Source organism: Aulonocara stuartgranti (assembly GCF_965226115.1).
Source record: "Aulonocara stuartgranti genome assembly, chromosome: 23".
Lineage (NCBI taxonomy): Eukaryota > Metazoa > Chordata > Actinopteri > Cichliformes > Cichlidae > Aulonocara > Aulonocara stuartgranti.
Genome location: NC_138958.1, coordinates 7,401,895 through 7,417,710, shown reverse-complemented (window position 1 = coordinate 7,417,710; position 15,816 = coordinate 7,401,895). Strand labels below are relative to the sequence as shown.

Sequence of the window (15,816 nt, the reverse complement as noted above, 5' to 3'; positions counted from 1 at the left end):
ACCCTTAAACCTTCTGTTTAATAGCGGCAGCAAGTCAGCCTTAAAGGGAAGCTGTCCCTGCAGTGAGAAGAGGTAAAAATGGTTCATTTTAGACCGCAAATCATTGTGATGCCCACCGCAAGATAAATAAGTAAATAAATAATGATGAGCATAAGATGCGCACTTTAATGTTCAGTTGTATTACACTTCTAATTCATCAAATTTAAACATATACTGCTGTTACATATGTAATATTTTATATGTTATTGATATATTTCTTCCCCCAACATAATAAAGATGGATAGTGATTCCCTAGAAACTCATAGGAATGAGTAGGCATAAAAGCCCGGGGAGGGTTCAAAGTCATTGACGAAACAAACAGCTTTAAATATGAGGATTCCTTTTAAAACTTACATTCATTGTCTTCCAGAGGTTGAGAATCCTTTCGGATACAGCATATCCACATTTGATGATATCTACAGCATTTTGATATGACCGAATTCTGTTTCCCTTCCCTTAAGATACTCTGCTAGACTTTTACCACAACCACCTTTAGTTTTTACTTCTTCATGGATCTTCACTGACTTGGACTATGCCATTTCTTTGCCTTGAGACTGTATTGGGTTATTATCCATTAGCACTATAAAGCTCTTTCTGATTGGTTTTGCATCTTTTTGCTGAACGTAAGGAGAGAGTATAGCCCCGTGCTACTTTTGTCAGCAGTCACATCAGTAAACTAATGATCCATTTACTGTGGCAGCTATACACACACCCATGACACAGCATTGCCCCCACCATGTTTGACAGATAATGCAGTATCCTTTGTGTCATGTGGCGTTCCTTACCTTCGCCACATTTTGCTCTGTAACCAGTGGTTTACACCTTTTTATAAAACCTTTGTATTTGCATTTATGAAAGCATCTTTTAACTGTAGATTTTGGGGATATACCATTCTCTCTGAGGGTGTTACTGATTTGGTTAGATATTGTGAAGGGTTTTTCTTGCTGTTGCTAAGCTGGACAGCGTATTCATTCTTTTTAAGAAAGCACCAGATCATTGAGGTGGTCGCTCCTGATACTCATTTCATCATAAAAGAACAAAACAACAGGTGTCACATGGCTATTAATTTCTTTTTAAGCCAACTTTCCAATTACTTTTGAGACTCTGAGGATGGGATTCTATGAAGTACGTGTATACCCAAATCTGTATACTGCTATCACTACTTTTCTTTAATAAATGTTTCCTGCCTAGGGACAACAGAAGTGAAATAGCAATTTTGCTAAAATCTGACATGAAACAACTCCAACTGAAAGACAAAAAGAAACAAAAACATTTTATTTAGAAAGAATTCACAGTTTCTAATGGCACTACAGTTTTTTGTAGTAACTCACTCCTGCTCAAAAATACTGTGCAGCTCTTCAGAGTACTCACAGAGACAAAGAGAGGGCGAGAGAGAGGGATAGAGAGAGAAGGTAGCACTTGACATAAAGGGTAGAAAAACAAAACGGCATAAGGAGTCATACAAAGTGCACACTGAGCATTTAGAATTTCTCTCCAAGTGCTTTCTTGTTGTTTGCTGTGTTATGTGTTTAAATCGATTTAAAGTAGTCTTTTTCATAACACAGACCCACCCACACACACACACACACACACACACACACACACACGAGACAAGAAAAAAAAAAAATCTCGCATGCGTACAGGTTTACACACAAACATATTACACATTCAAACAGGGATTTAAAAAAAAAAACAAAACAAAACAAAAAACAAACAAACCACCCTCTGGATTTGCTCGGCTCTTGGAATATAAGTAACCACATTAATAGTGTTCTGAATTGGATTAATCTTTACTGCGTTCCCTTTTATTCAGCAACAATTCATTTCTTCCTCACAAACGACCGCTGTCATTCGATGTGGGGCAAACACATGACATCAAAAAAAAAAAAAAAAAAAAAAGACTTAAAAGGAGTGTACGACCACAGTAAGAATGCACAAGAAAAAAAAAAAAAAAAAAAGCAAAAAAGCTAGACAGAAAAGCAGGCAAGCAGAATGAAAAAGCATTTGAAGCCAATAGGAACATGGTAGAGTGGTTAATCAAAGCAGGCATATTTAAAGTTTTCTTCACAGTCACAGACAGAAGTCGTGCACAGGGGGTCAGAGGTGACATTTCTGGATAAAGATATGTAAGGAAAGAAGAGCAGTAGAAGCTGGTCAAAACAGGTAATGACACTCATATGGGATGGTAGCATTAGAAGAAAATTCTGTCAAGACGTCCAACGCCAACCATGCAGAACCTCTATGAAATTGCATAAATAGAAGGGGGAATAAAAAAAAAAAAAAAAAACCTCTGTTAAATTTATTCTTTAAAAGCAAACAAAAATAAATCTGCAGCTTCCTGCAGTGTTTTTGCTGAATTGTTATATTGAATATACATTAACAAAACAGCCAGGGTAACATAAAATCAGTTAGCCAATCCAGCAGAGATGCTGAAAAGGCAGACAGAAGACAGCACAGTACTACAGTCATTGTTATAGCCTCTCTCTTTTTTCTTTAATAAAAGCATCTCCAACTTTCCAGCAGCTCTGAAAACACACAGAAGCAGCAGCGTGTTCCCAACATACATGTAGCCTTTAACTGTTATTTTGTTGGATATAAAATGCGATTACTGTCCGATATTTCAGGCTGAGCCAAGTACAATTAGACGACGTTATAAGGTAAGAAAACGAAAGAAAGCAAATGTGTTTGAGCCATCCACCATGACTGTATGTGTCAGTACCACTGAGTAGTAATTCTATGTAACAAACTTGCATTGAGCCACTGTGACGCTGCAAGACTGGGAGACTGGCAAACCAGCGACTAGGTTAGAAAATTCTCTGTTCATTTAAATAAATAAATAGATAAATAAAGCTGATCTGTCAGACCCATCTGCAAGGTCCACGAGAGGGTGTGCGTAAACATTCAGCTCTGTTACCCAAGGTTACCCTACAGTAAACTGTGCCCTTAACAGGAAACACTTTGCCCCATACTGGCTCTGACAGCAACTCAAACAAGCCGAACCAGCAATGCTAAGAGAAACATGGCTCAGTTACAAATGAAAGAACTATAAAAGTAATGAAACAATATATTACAGCTTCTTGCCTCTGAGCTGTTTTATCACAGTTACAAAATCTAATGTGACAGCATTTTTGGGCCCAGCCCAAACTGAGCAGGGTCTACAGGAGCTGGACTGCTGCTACTGTATTTGTTTTATGAAGTTAATTGAGACACTTAAAAAAAAAGAAAAGAAAAGAAAAGGGCTAATACGCTCATGTAGACTTTTCTTCATTCAGCTCTCGTGGTTGGTTTGGAACAAACTGACAGAGACAGAAGGCGAGAATGAGACGGTTTTACCCACTGGTCCCAAACAAACACCTGCAGTCATTTAGAGACTAAGGCAGGATGGAAAAGGTTAAATGATGGCAATGAAAGACAGGAGGAAATAAGAATAAGAGAAGTCATTTGTCATGCTCCACAGTCCTCTTATAATGACATATTTCATCCCAAAGAGCAGCCTAATACTTTTCAAGGAACACGGAGTTGAGACCAGCACCTCTCCTCACTGTGCTCAGAGTGGGGAAATGAATTCACTGGTGCTCCACTTTCATGGGTAAATGTGCTTATCCAGTAGAAAAATGAAAATAAAATAAAATCTCTCAAACACACTTCAATAGTTTTGACTCTTCTTGGTGTTTCACTTCCTATCACAGTGTCTTTTTGTGCACATCAACAACTGTTTACATTTCACGTTTTTAAGAGTTAGAAGGTCTAGAACAGATATAAAGGCACATAACCGTAAACGGGTCTTTGACAGGAGTGAATAAGAACTGAATGATGTTGAGCTACTGCTGCCATAGCCAATTCAGTTCCACGGTGCGCCTGGGTGCTCATGGGAAATGTGGTTCTTTGGGTTGTGGTAAGACCTCTTCTGTCTGTCATGTCTGCTACCGTGTAGTGTGTGCACAGGTGTGAGCAGATAATCGTGTAAAGGTGACGCGTGAGGATTCAGACATGTCCGGTGACGGCTGTCACCCCGATGGTCCCGACACTCATCTCCTTGTTTCCCTTCATAAGCTGCTGCAGGCTGGGCAGAGAACCAACGCTCCCCACTGGCATGTGCGGGAACTGCAGCTCGGTCTGGCGAGACTTCCGCCGCTTCGTTGAGCGCTTCTCCTGACGGGACTTAGCAACCGGCTGGCTGAGGGGGAAAGAAAGGTCGTGGCCGTTGCACACGCCATCAGCGGGGAAGACGGGAGAAGGAGGGGGGAGCCGGCTGGCGTACGACTCCTCAGAATGGGTGGACGAGCTGCAGCTGCTAGTCTCTGAGGGGAACTCCTTAGAGGCGCGACGGGGCAATAATGGGCCCTCCTGTGGTGTTGAAGGGGGAGGAGGCAAGGGAGGAGGAGGTGGAGGAGGAGGAGGAAGAGGTAGGGGGCGTGTTGAGGATGGTGGCGCAGGGAGACACGGGTGGAAGCTGTTAAACTTGGGATCCCCGTTAGTGAGGAGAGCAGAAGGATCGAATGCCTTCAGAGTCTCAACTTTGTCCAAAGACTTTGCCTTGCAGCGTTTTTTCTGCAAGGTAAACATAAGAGATGGAGAAATTACTTAAGAAAGATCAGCAGAAAACTAAACAACTAATAACGTTAAGTCACAAACAATAGTCGGAGGAAGGTGGGAAAGTTCAAAAGGGAATGATGGAAATGAGGAAAACAAAAACATACTACTCAACCTGCTTATCTAAAAATATTAAAAACTTGAAGCGAATAAAGCTGGCAGTACACACACAGACACACAGACACACACACACACACACACACACACACACACACACACACACACACACACGCGCGCGCTAATGGGTATTTCGCCAATTCTTTCCACTGCTCAGCTGATACCTCATCTCATTTACTCCACAAAATAAAGAATTCCCTTTTCTAAAACAGACGTATTAGAAAGACTCATTGAGACGAGAAAACACAGTACTTGTATACGACGGCCATCACAGCCAACAGACACTGTACCTTTTTCTCTGGAGAAAACCTTAGAGGTTCTACAATGTACAAGTCATCTGGACCTACTGGGGAGGGGAGAAAGGGGCTAGGTTAATGATGGAATGGGATACAGGAATACGTACATGTAATAAGCATGAAGCGACCTTGCAAGTAGTTTTAAAGATGAAAAGGCATAAATCCATATTGTAGTAATAGCTTGTTGTTAAAACAAGATTTGAAATCATAGAAAAGCAGGTGTTGTTTTTATTAAGGAATACTACTTGCAAATGTCTACCATGAGCCAGCAAAGCATTGTGCTCTATTATTACACTCCTTATGCCTGCATGTGGCAAGCTGGCAATGACAGCCTCCCACCCTCAAGGGCAAACTCTCTCTCTCACACACACACGCATGCACGTCATTAGGGGGTAATGAACAGCAGCGGGAGTTTAAGGTTTCAAGAGCTGATACTTTTATTGCTTGCACCAGCCTTTCCTTGTGGGCGTGTGTTGCTTTAGGCAGTGGCAACAAGAGGGATATCAGTCACTAAACCTGGCAAAATGTCTTAAAGCAACAGCAAAGGTACAAAGAGTGAGCGATGGAGAGAATGAAGCAAGGCTAAGTAGTGTTTGGATGGGGAGAGATATGTGGCAATAGACGCAGTGATCAAAAGCAGTTAGCCTGAAAGTGCCCAAAGGCAAGATTACATGATGTTTGCAGCGTGACTGTAGTGTCAGATCTCAATGCTGCTTATGTTTCAGTTGGAAAAACAAAAGGAGGAAACATGGGTAAAACAAAAGTGTGTTGGAGGAGAGATTTTTGAAAAGTGAATGGGCACGTAGGAAGAAGACCTCTTACCTTCTGTAGAGGACAGGTGAAACGACTTGGAGCGAACAAGTGGGCAGGTCACCCTGCGCTTCAGGCTCATGTCATCGTAAGAGGAGAAGCATCTGATAAGGGAGGGAAAAATGACTGACATTTACAAGATGCTACATTCATTCCTTGATTGTCAATCTTTCTACAGTTAGTAGCAAGACGGGAATGACAGCAACCGACAGACAACAGCTTCAGTATTCAGTCTAATACGAAAACACTGAACAACACTTAACAAATGTCATAGCAAAGCTTCAGAAATAAAATATCCTATTCATGCATGCGGGTGACAAACCTCTTGGGACTGGGGTAGTGGTTGCTCTTGGGAAGAGCAGTAGAGTTGGTGCTGGGGCCGGGGGCCGAGCTGCGGCAGCACTGCAGACACAGCAGGATCCCCAGAAATAGACACAGAACCAGAGAGACCACCAGGTAGCTCTGACGGTCAGATACCTGCAGAGGACGATTTCAGCAGTCAACAGTGAAACAATGCACAACACATCAAACATTCAACAGCTACGTCGACTTATGATACCGTGAGTGGTCCTTTTCCCCAGTTGTGATGTTTTGTACCATGTCCTCCGTGACCTTACTCCAAAAGCACTTTTAGTTTGGCCTAAACACTGTATGCAAAAGGCCCAGTGAATTTATATAATTAAAAAATAAAAATAAAATTTAAAAAAAGAGAGAGAGAGAAGGAAAAACCAGGACAAACTACCCACAAATTGTTATTCTAAAAAGGATACACAAACTTTATCCTCTATCCTTTTTAATGTAACTGCATTTAATCATGTGGGCTCAGAAAAATGTGCCTTGGTGAAAAGTCAAAGCCAAACATGTTGAAATATTCAAGTCAGAAAAATGTTTTCCACTCAAGTCAAACTCTGCACGTGTTTTGGAAGAAGCAAAAGACTTTAAATAAACAACAAAACAAAAAAAGTTAAAACAATACATGATGGCCATGAATATTAAGGTTTCACACAGACACTATACTTATGTGAAAAAAAAAACTACTTAAATTGTCTGTTTATCTACTTATAAACAAACTTGTAGGTAAAACGAATGTTATATTCCATTATACTTAATTTCACCTCTAGTTACTCTGGCTGGTACCTACTATCTGGCATACTCCATTTCAGATGGATTTCAAGGTCCCGACTACTAAAATCATTACTCCGAACATAAAAATCAAACCTGGACTATATCTGGAACAGCAAGAGATCTGACAACAGATGGTGTTTAAACTACATTATGTTAATGAGCCAGAAGCATCATGATCTATTTTCAACAGGAAGAATAAATCTTTCTCTGAACACAAGCAACAAGGTTTTAAGCCAAACACAAAAAGACAATTCTGTTAAAAACTAAGCAATAGATAGTCTACTCAGCAATCAACGATAGCAATATACCTCTCTCTGCAGCTCGCTGACTGTAGCTGTGAGATTGAGCATCAGTTTAGTGACGTTTTCCAACTGACTCTGCAGGACTTGGATGGACTCTGTCTGCTTCTGGTCCTGAAAATATACAAAAAAAAAGAAAAAAAAAAAGAAGATATTAGTCAGCACAGCTGCTCAGGTGTCAGTAGATTGAGTAAATAAGACTCTTAACTGCAAACATATTTTACTGTGATTTAAGATGATTAATGCAATGAGACCTGTTCCTCAGCAATACGGGAGGTGTTTTGCAGCTTGATGATGGTCTTATTGAACGCTTTCTGCATCTCTTCCATCTGTTTACGATATCTGGAAATCACAGATACATATAAATAACTTCTAATAATCTCTCCCAGATTGCAAATATCTGAAACAAATTAGGGCAGTAAAATCTGTACTGAAACTTTGCTTTTTGTTGCAGTTTAGATTTGAAAAGTTCAACATGGCCAGTGGTTTCACCTCTGGCTGAGTTCCTCCAAGTATCTGCTGGACAGACTCATGTTCATCTCCAGAGCTTTGATCCTGTTGTTCAGCCTCATGAACACACTCTCTTTCTGGCTGGATCCGTGGACTGCGCCTCCGTTAACTAACACGCTGTTCCCATTCACTGCTCCACCATTATAATCTCCACCGTTCTGCAGCTCTGCATAGAAGTCTGTAGCCGTCCGCTGAGCGTTGCCATTACCACTAGCGTTCAGCAGTTCCTCTTCTACAGTCTCTTCCACCCGATGAGGCTCTCCTGTCTGAGGAAGTGAATCAGCCTGCTCCCCGTGGGTCTGGGAGGCCTGAACATTTTGTCTCTGCGAGTCCCCGCTGTCTACGCCTGACTTAACTGAGTCTGTGTGAATGTCATTTGAAGGCAAAGCTGCTGGCAGCTCAGTGGGAGGGGAGATAAAATCCTCAGGTCTTGAAGCAGTGGGAAGAGGCTGAACAGGCTGATCTTTGACAGGAGGAACCGCGACGACAGGAGAAGCCGTCTCAGAAGATTGAGATAACGGGGGAGTGCTGGCAGAAAGCGTGGGGGTGACGCTGCTGGCGTGCTGCGTCTTTGGGATAGAGACAGCTTGGAGGATAGGAGTGGGGACAGGATCTAGGGTTGCGTCTTTAACTAAAGGTAACAAGTTCTCCTTTGGGGTTGGGGTAGGCTGTGTTAGGGAGCTGTGGCTGTCTGAGAAACTCTGAGGGGGGATGGTGGAGGTTCTGCTGGGCTCTAGGAGGATGTTGAGCTCGGGAGTGTATGAATCAGGTGTGTCAGTGCTGAGAGGCGTGTCAGTGGTGTACTCCTCACTGAGAGCTTTGCACTCATTTTGCCCCTTCTCAGGCACCTCGAGTTCTGGAGCTTTTTCTGTGAGAGGAAGGGGTTCTTGGATAGGTGTGGGGGCAGGAATAGGAATCAGTGGAGGTGTGTGTGTGAGGACAGGTGTGCTCACAGTAGGGTGAGTCTGTGTTTGAGTGCTAAGCTGCCTCTTCTTAAGGCTGCGCAGTCTCTCCTTGGCCAGCCTGGCAGAGCACCAGCGATGGAGCAGCTCAGGCAGAGTGACCATGCAAGACAGAGAGAGGGAGGAGAAGGAGGTGAAAGGACAGTAAGCCTGGCTCTCCCACTGGTTCCTGTCTGCCTCCTTCCTCATCTCCTCCTCGCTCTTTTCACCTTCTTCATCATCCTCTCCCTCCTCCTCCAATAGAGTAACAGTTGACAGTCTGATCTCCTCATCCTCTTCCTCCTCCTCTACTAGAGTGACAATCTGATCCACATCCTTATGTGGATCAGATGATGAGTGGGAAGATGTGGAGGAGTCACTAGAGACAGAGACCTCTTCTGTTGTAGGTTGTTCTGGCTTTGAAGGTTGCAGTCTGAAGAAAAGAAAAAACAAAAAACATGCTTTCTGTGGGATTTGGAGTTGAAAAGCTCATCACGTGGAACTGAATTCAATTTAAATGAATAAAGGTATATCTCTGATGGCTCTTACACTGTGTGTAGGGCCTCAGTTGGTTTAGCTGACTCTGTGCTCTCCTTTTCACCCCCCTCTGTTGCGTTACCTGGGGGTTGGAGAAACACACAACAATTAACAAACACAGCACAGCAATAACACTTGGCTACTGTTTTTAAGATTGCGTAGAACCCTCTAACTTGGCAGTGGCTCGTTTCTTTCCACCCTCTTGTAGGAGGGACAGTGTAGGTGCACAGTCCCTCCAGGCTGGAATGCCCATGTTTAGGCAAAGGGAGAAATGCTGTGAACCAGTCTGTTCCAGTTTGAACTGATTGTGTCTCTCCCAAATTCTGCCTCACTCAGTGGGTGTAAATGGGAATAAAAACAGCCACTGTAGAGAGCAAGCAGTAAAAAGACACTATAGAGTTGTGCTAATAATTGAAAGGATGAATTTGTGGGGTTTTTAATGTATTTTTTTTTTTAATCAGTTGTCATAACCAACAGGTCTAAATACAATGAATTTTTAAAAGCATAAAGAAACATAAGAGCCAAATCTGTTAATAGATTCCTCCCCTCTTTAAGTCAACCACACTAGAGAAAAGTTGTCTAAGGAGTCATTTTGATAGCGCTCTGTGTGGTAGACAGAACTAGAAGAAAGCTCAGCGTCATAGGCCTAACTGTCTTAATTTAGCTGAGCTCCTTGCCAAGAAGAACTGAAACAAAGATGGCCAAAGTTCTGCTGAAATACCGCTAGGGACCTCCTGCTAAGAGCCAAGTAAACATCTGGCTCTCTTAGCACATATACACATGAACATTCAGTCTATGCATATGTTTGCACTTTAGCCAAGGAAATAAAGTGACCCAGTTTTTGAAGCAGTTAATCTAAACAAGATGTGGAAAGACAGGCTGGCTGGAGAACGCGAGGAAAAAGGCAGTCACACAGTAAGAGCAGAGTACAGGAGTGAAAACACAGCATTACAGTTTGCTTTATAAGTGTTAAATACATTTGAATTTGTTTTTAAAGGGATTTCATAAGATAACGCTATACGGTCTATAGAAGAAGCACAACTACAATTTGCTTTCACATTAAGGAAGTTTTCATCTAAACCTCAGGAAGGTGTGAAACCTATTATGTAATCTGGACGTTTCTTAACCGGAATTTCCAATTAGCTTTTCACACGTGCACGCACCTTCACAAAACAAAACCTGTTGGATGGATGATTCATGCTCAACAATCTCAGTAAAAGTCTTTTATAGTGCTGACTCGGAAATCCCTGCTCCATAACACTTCATACAGATAGACCAGTCATATTACCTCGAGCTAAGGTGTGGGAGCAACATGCAACAGAATTCAAGTCAAGGTCTTTTCTAACAAAGGGGAATATGTGAAGAGGCTGAGCCATCAATGTCAGATTGCTGATTAAATCTGACCTGCAGAGGTGGACCAAGTATCTCTTAGTATAGTTACACAAGTAGTTTGCGAAACATGAGTACTAGACCATTTTTACATGTACATTACACACATAAAAAATGTGCCCCTAATCAGCATGTGTAACGTTCTCCTGGCAATCTGTAGTTTAAATCTGTAATTTACTTTAACTTTTAAAGAGACAGTAACAGATCACCTAAATGTGATGTCTATAAAACAGGAAACTTGAGTTTATCAGCTCTTTATTGGCAGTTGAATGGGAAGCCAAACAAATTTTAGCTTATGTTACACATGTGCATGGATGTGTTTATACTTTGCCTTACACTTATGCTTAGAGCAGTGCAAATATAAGTTACTTCAGCGCCCATTTGGGCTAACCCCAAAATCAGTATGAATGGATTTATTTTGAGGTTATTTTTTTAAGAAAATTAAAAATGAAGCAATATAAATACTCTGATGAATGTAAGATGGCTGAAAATGTTGACTTGTGTATGGTGTACTGTTCAAGTGTTGCATGTGAAAATGTGATGGTAGAAAAATAACCCCCCCCCCCCCAAAAAAAAAAAAAAAAAAAAAAAAAAAAAAAAAACCCAGAAAAGTAAACTTTTAAAAAAGGTCTAAAAAGTGGCCTCTGAGAAATCAGTACCTCCCGTTTCTGCTCCAGTCTCCAGCTCTGGCTTTCCTCCCAGCACATTAGCAGCAATGTTGTTTACCATGTTTAGGATGGCATCTAAAAACAAAAACAAAGAAGAAGAACATCCACGCAATGCATTTATTTTCCATGACATGAGATTTCTGACTGACAGCAGCTTCAGGCCAAACACATCAAAGCCAAACCACATATTGTGCCATATGTTTTTGCTTTATTTTCTTAACCATTCTCTCTGATGACTGTATTCTCCTTCTATATTATGTCCCCTGGATTTACTGTCATGAGTTTTATTTTAAGCCTTTCCTCCAGGGTCCATCCACTCTGAAGCCCTTTTATGGTTTATGGTTAGAGCTCTGAGACTTGTGTGCACGGTACATTTTCAGGGGTGCACCGTTCCCCTCCTTCGCTAACTCAGGAGACAGAAGGGCACCAGTGTATTTGTGCATGTGTGTGTGGTTTCCGGAAAAAATAAATAGATAAATAAAGCCAAGCAGCAAAATTTATGCAACTCAAAAAGCCCACAGTGTGTACGCAGGATACCAAGTGGGTTAAAATACTTCAAGTTGAACAGTATGTGAATGAGTTCATACCCAACAGGCCATAAAGTTGGCTGCTGTACCAACAACTGTATGAGGTCTGAGATAATTGAAAAAACTGTGTGCACTATGACTGGATACAACAGTATTAAAGCCAAACTTGCACAAATCATAAAATAGTTCTTCTTTAACATAGGATGGAAACACCAGATTACTGTAGCTGCAGTTTGATGACATGTAACGAAACATTTTCATTAACATTTTTCATGACAGTTGACACATTTTCTTATTCCTTTTTTAAATTCGATCAGGTAGGGCTGTCCGCTTTTGTGCTGAAGCCATCTGACCAACAGCAAAAGCTCGGCCCAAACTGGGTTACGTTACAGGAATATAAGATACAGAGCACAGCAGCAAATATTAAAAAAAAAGAATCAGGGTGCAACAATGGTGCCAAGTCCAGACCTCAATCTGACTGAAATGGTGTGAAGGGACCTCATGAGGGCTGCGCCAACATGAAGAATTCCCCCTTAAAGATGTGAGACACTGATCTTCAAGTTATTGCCACTAAAAGTGGTTCAAACAAGCTAGTGAACCAGCTCAACTGCATAAAGTTCTGTGAAAATCTATTTTTCACGACTGCATTTATAAGAACGTGTGTATGTGTACATACTGGTTGCTGAACCAAGCAGGTTTTTGGAGGCCTTGTCTTCTGTTGGTTGGTAGCCAGGAGGATAGTCTGAAGAGAAACACGTGGTAGCAGTTAAAATAAAATCATATTAATTGGAAAACAAAAGGCAAGAAATCGAAGTAATGTATTTGGTAACTACTTTGAAGAATAATGTATTTTGGCTTTTTGAGCCTGGTATAACCTATAGATTTGTGGCACTGGTTTGCACAATGATGAAAGTACAGTATGAATTCATTTAATGTTAACACATCCATTTCTGGTCTTTTACATACAAATTTGAAATTTGTGCATTTGAAATCGACGTCAACATCTTACCATAGTCCTCATCCAAATACTCAAGTCTCTCTGAGGGGTACTGAGAATCTGCTATCTCCTCATACTCCTCCACCATGCTGGTACCAAACACCCTACACAACACAAAAAAAAAAAAAAAAACAATACGTTACACAAACAGACCTACAGAAAAGGTCAAGAGTTGAAATTACCACACAGCGGAGGCAGTGGAATTTTTTGATGCAGCTCTAAGAAAACAATGCCAGTTGAGCACATTTTGAGATAAAAGATAAAAACTCACGGAAACTGAACAATGTGTTGGATATGGACGCACAAGTGATGACTGTATATAAGAAGTACCATCTGAGGGAAATTAACTTAAAAAAAAAAAACAACACCAAAACAATCTTTTTTTTTTGTTTCTTTTTTTTTTAATTCCTTTTTTTCCCTTATTGTGATTGTGCAGTTAAAGTCTTTAAAGTGGACATTCTTAAGGAACCCTCATCATCAGACTCACTGTGCAAGAAAAGGCATTTTAGCTGTGTTACAACATTCAGAATTTAATCTAAAACAACAACAACAACAACAACTATTAAGGTGGTGCCTAATAAGTAAACAACAAAATCTAATCATAACAGACCTTTCATGATATAGCGGCGCTCCTGTAATTACAGCTGCCTGGATAACAATTTGCATTGATGTAATAAAATCAAAGTGTTTGTTTGTCAACACTGCTTATGATAAAGGCGGTTGTGTTTTAAAAGACAGATTCCAGAAACTTTCAAGATCTAATTAAGTAAACTGGAACAAGACAAGACGATAAGACTGTTCTTCTTCTTCTTCTTCAAAAAAGGAATGGCATAACTGTTAGAAAATATTAACTTTTATTTGGTTTTATTAAATAGTGCTTCTTACAATGTGCATAATTTACCCAATCGCACAAGCACTTTTTCCTATGCTTTTTCTATATAAACGCATTGTAAAACAGTTGTGGTTAGCATCCTGCCCAAGGATAGCTGCCATGCAGAGCCAGGAAGCAGCTAGGGATCGAACCACCAACCTCCCAATTAGTAGATGAGCTACAGCCACCCATGGGTTGATAAGATTAGAGAAAGGTCTAGAAAGATAAAGGAAATTCTTTAACTTACCTGATAAGACTGAGGGGACAGAAGTGTTCAGATCCGAAATGAGAGAGAAGTTCAACCTGCAGGTACAATAGTTAAGCTATTAAACAGTATAAAAATATGCACAACTCCATGAACCCACAACCCACCAAATTAGTAGAACTGCCAAGCTTTGACAGTTTGTGCATGTTTTACTTGTTTATTATCCACATGCATTAAAGATGAAACTCTACTCGCCCATTTGAGTATACAAAAAATAAAAGTGTTCTTATTTCAGCCCATTATAACCTCTGACAGAAAGAGAAGAGTGCTAACCTTTATGTACTTGATGAACATCTGATGCGAGAAGAAGACAAAGAGAAGGAGAGAGAAATAAAACAAGAAAAAGAAATCAGTAAGAGCTGATTCAAGCTACAAGGAAGTCAAGAATCTGTGTACGGTTCAGCTCTCTTCTACGACAAACACACAGCTGACATATGCAAGATCACCATTCTGCAACAGAACACAGGCAAGACACTAAACAGATGTTTCTAATAAGCTGCAAGAAAGACACAAGCAAGACTGAGGGAAAGACAGACAGACTTACAGGCTCACTACTCATTAAAAAAAGAAGAAAAAAAAAAGAATAAGATGCTCAGGAAGTAGAAACTAAAAATAGATGAAGCTGAAATCTAAAAAAAAAAAAAAAAAAAACAAGTTTATGTAATAGAAACAAAACTGGTTCAGAATAGATGTGAATCAACAGTAAGCTCCTACACAAAACACCCACGAGTTACATAAAAAAGGATAATTATCCAAGTATTAATCACCTGCTTAACAAGTCTACACTGAATATTTATTGGCAAAAGTGATTGTAAGGAAAGAGACAGTTTAGAAGAGCACCGATTTAGATCACACTTTCAAACCCATTTTTATAGATAATAATGGGCTGTTGTGTGAAAGCTCACAGACATAACTACATAGCCAACCTTTAACACACTTAATCAGAAAGAAGCAGATTTCATAAATACAATGGACAACAAATTTCCTTAGGAGGCTATGTGTATGACAAAAAAGAAAAAAATGATAATAAAGTGATATCCATCGATGAACACCTTGCTTTGTTTGTTACGCTGCAATTTAAGCAGAAATGAGGCACATCTGGTTTGACTTACGGATGGAGACAGAATCCCAGATATGGGAGCATTTAGGAATCTGAACCATGAGCGTAGGGACAAAAATTATTTTAATGCTTCTTGTCTGTTTAGTTTTCCTTAACATTCAGTGGCAAACCTAATGTTTAACCATCTGAAATTTAAATTCATTTTAGTGGAAACTACTGTAAGCGCCCTGAAAAAGGATCACGGCTTAATATAAACTCTAGCGTGATGTAAGTACAATCCACACAGTCCAAGACGGCCAGTCGTGACGCTCACATGTTAAATACAATCAAAACAGTCGTCGAGTTCCTCTACTATGCAATTCTCACATGTAAACAGTTACGCCCTCACAGTCACCATAATTTAGCTATTCAAAAGATGACTGCCCTGATGTCGTCAGTAACTTTCTATTAAGTCACAAGACACTCCCTGGACCTACACCTTTAACTTCTGTATATAACCATGTCAGTATGTGTGTATATCCATGTCTAAGATTTCTAATATACCACTGAAAATGGGGACATTTTATGTATACTTTATGATATGTTATTATTCTATCTGCAAGTAAACAGGAGTACCTTCACATATTTAGCATAAAGCTGTTCATCTAGTGGGAAGCTCTGGACTATCCGTTCATCGCGAGCATGGAAAGTTCCCAGCTTTACCCACTTGTTGGTAGGATATCTGCAACAGAGAGAGGGGAAACGTACGATGTGAATGTGAGGAAGATCGATT

At 40.4% G+C, this 15,816-nt stretch overlaps 1 protein-coding gene across 6 annotated transcripts in view; it reads right to left on the bottom strand.

The window, feature by feature from the left end:
- Nucleotides 1-1,286: 1,286 nt before the first annotated feature.
- suco (SUN domain containing ossification factor) overlaps nucleotides 1,287-15,816 on the bottom strand; it is a 42,209-nt gene continuing 27,679 nt past the window's right edge. For 2 of the 6 annotated variants that reach the window (XM_082523086.1, XM_082523089.1), the window contains 14 exons: nucleotides 15,660-15,765; nucleotides 14,258-14,278; nucleotides 13,967-14,022; nucleotides 12,861-12,952; nucleotides 12,528-12,593; nucleotides 11,316-11,399; nucleotides 9,280-9,349; nucleotides 7,772-9,163; nucleotides 7,534-7,621; nucleotides 7,289-7,393; nucleotides 6,178-6,332; nucleotides 5,868-5,959; nucleotides 5,040-5,095; nucleotides 1,287-4,590 (listed from right to left, as the gene is read on the bottom strand). In XM_082523086.1, the coding sequence (XP_082379212.1) occupies nucleotides 4,024-4,590; nucleotides 5,040-5,095; nucleotides 5,868-5,959; nucleotides 6,178-6,332; nucleotides 7,289-7,393; nucleotides 7,534-7,621; nucleotides 7,772-9,163; nucleotides 9,280-9,349; nucleotides 11,316-11,399; nucleotides 12,528-12,593; nucleotides 12,861-12,952; nucleotides 13,967-14,022; nucleotides 14,258-14,278; nucleotides 15,660-15,765 (2,950 nt within the window). In that variant the 3' untranslated portion in view covers nucleotides 1,287-4,023. Of the gene's footprint in view, nucleotides 4,591-5,039; nucleotides 5,756-5,867; nucleotides 5,960-6,177; nucleotides 6,333-7,288; nucleotides 7,394-7,533; nucleotides 7,622-7,771; nucleotides 9,164-9,279; nucleotides 9,350-11,315; nucleotides 11,400-12,527; nucleotides 12,594-12,860; nucleotides 12,953-13,966; nucleotides 14,023-14,257; nucleotides 14,279-15,659; nucleotides 15,766-15,816 lie in introns of those variants that run through there. The other 4 variants (XM_082523087.1, XM_082523088.1, XM_082523091.1 and 1 more) reach the window with 4 other exon arrangements.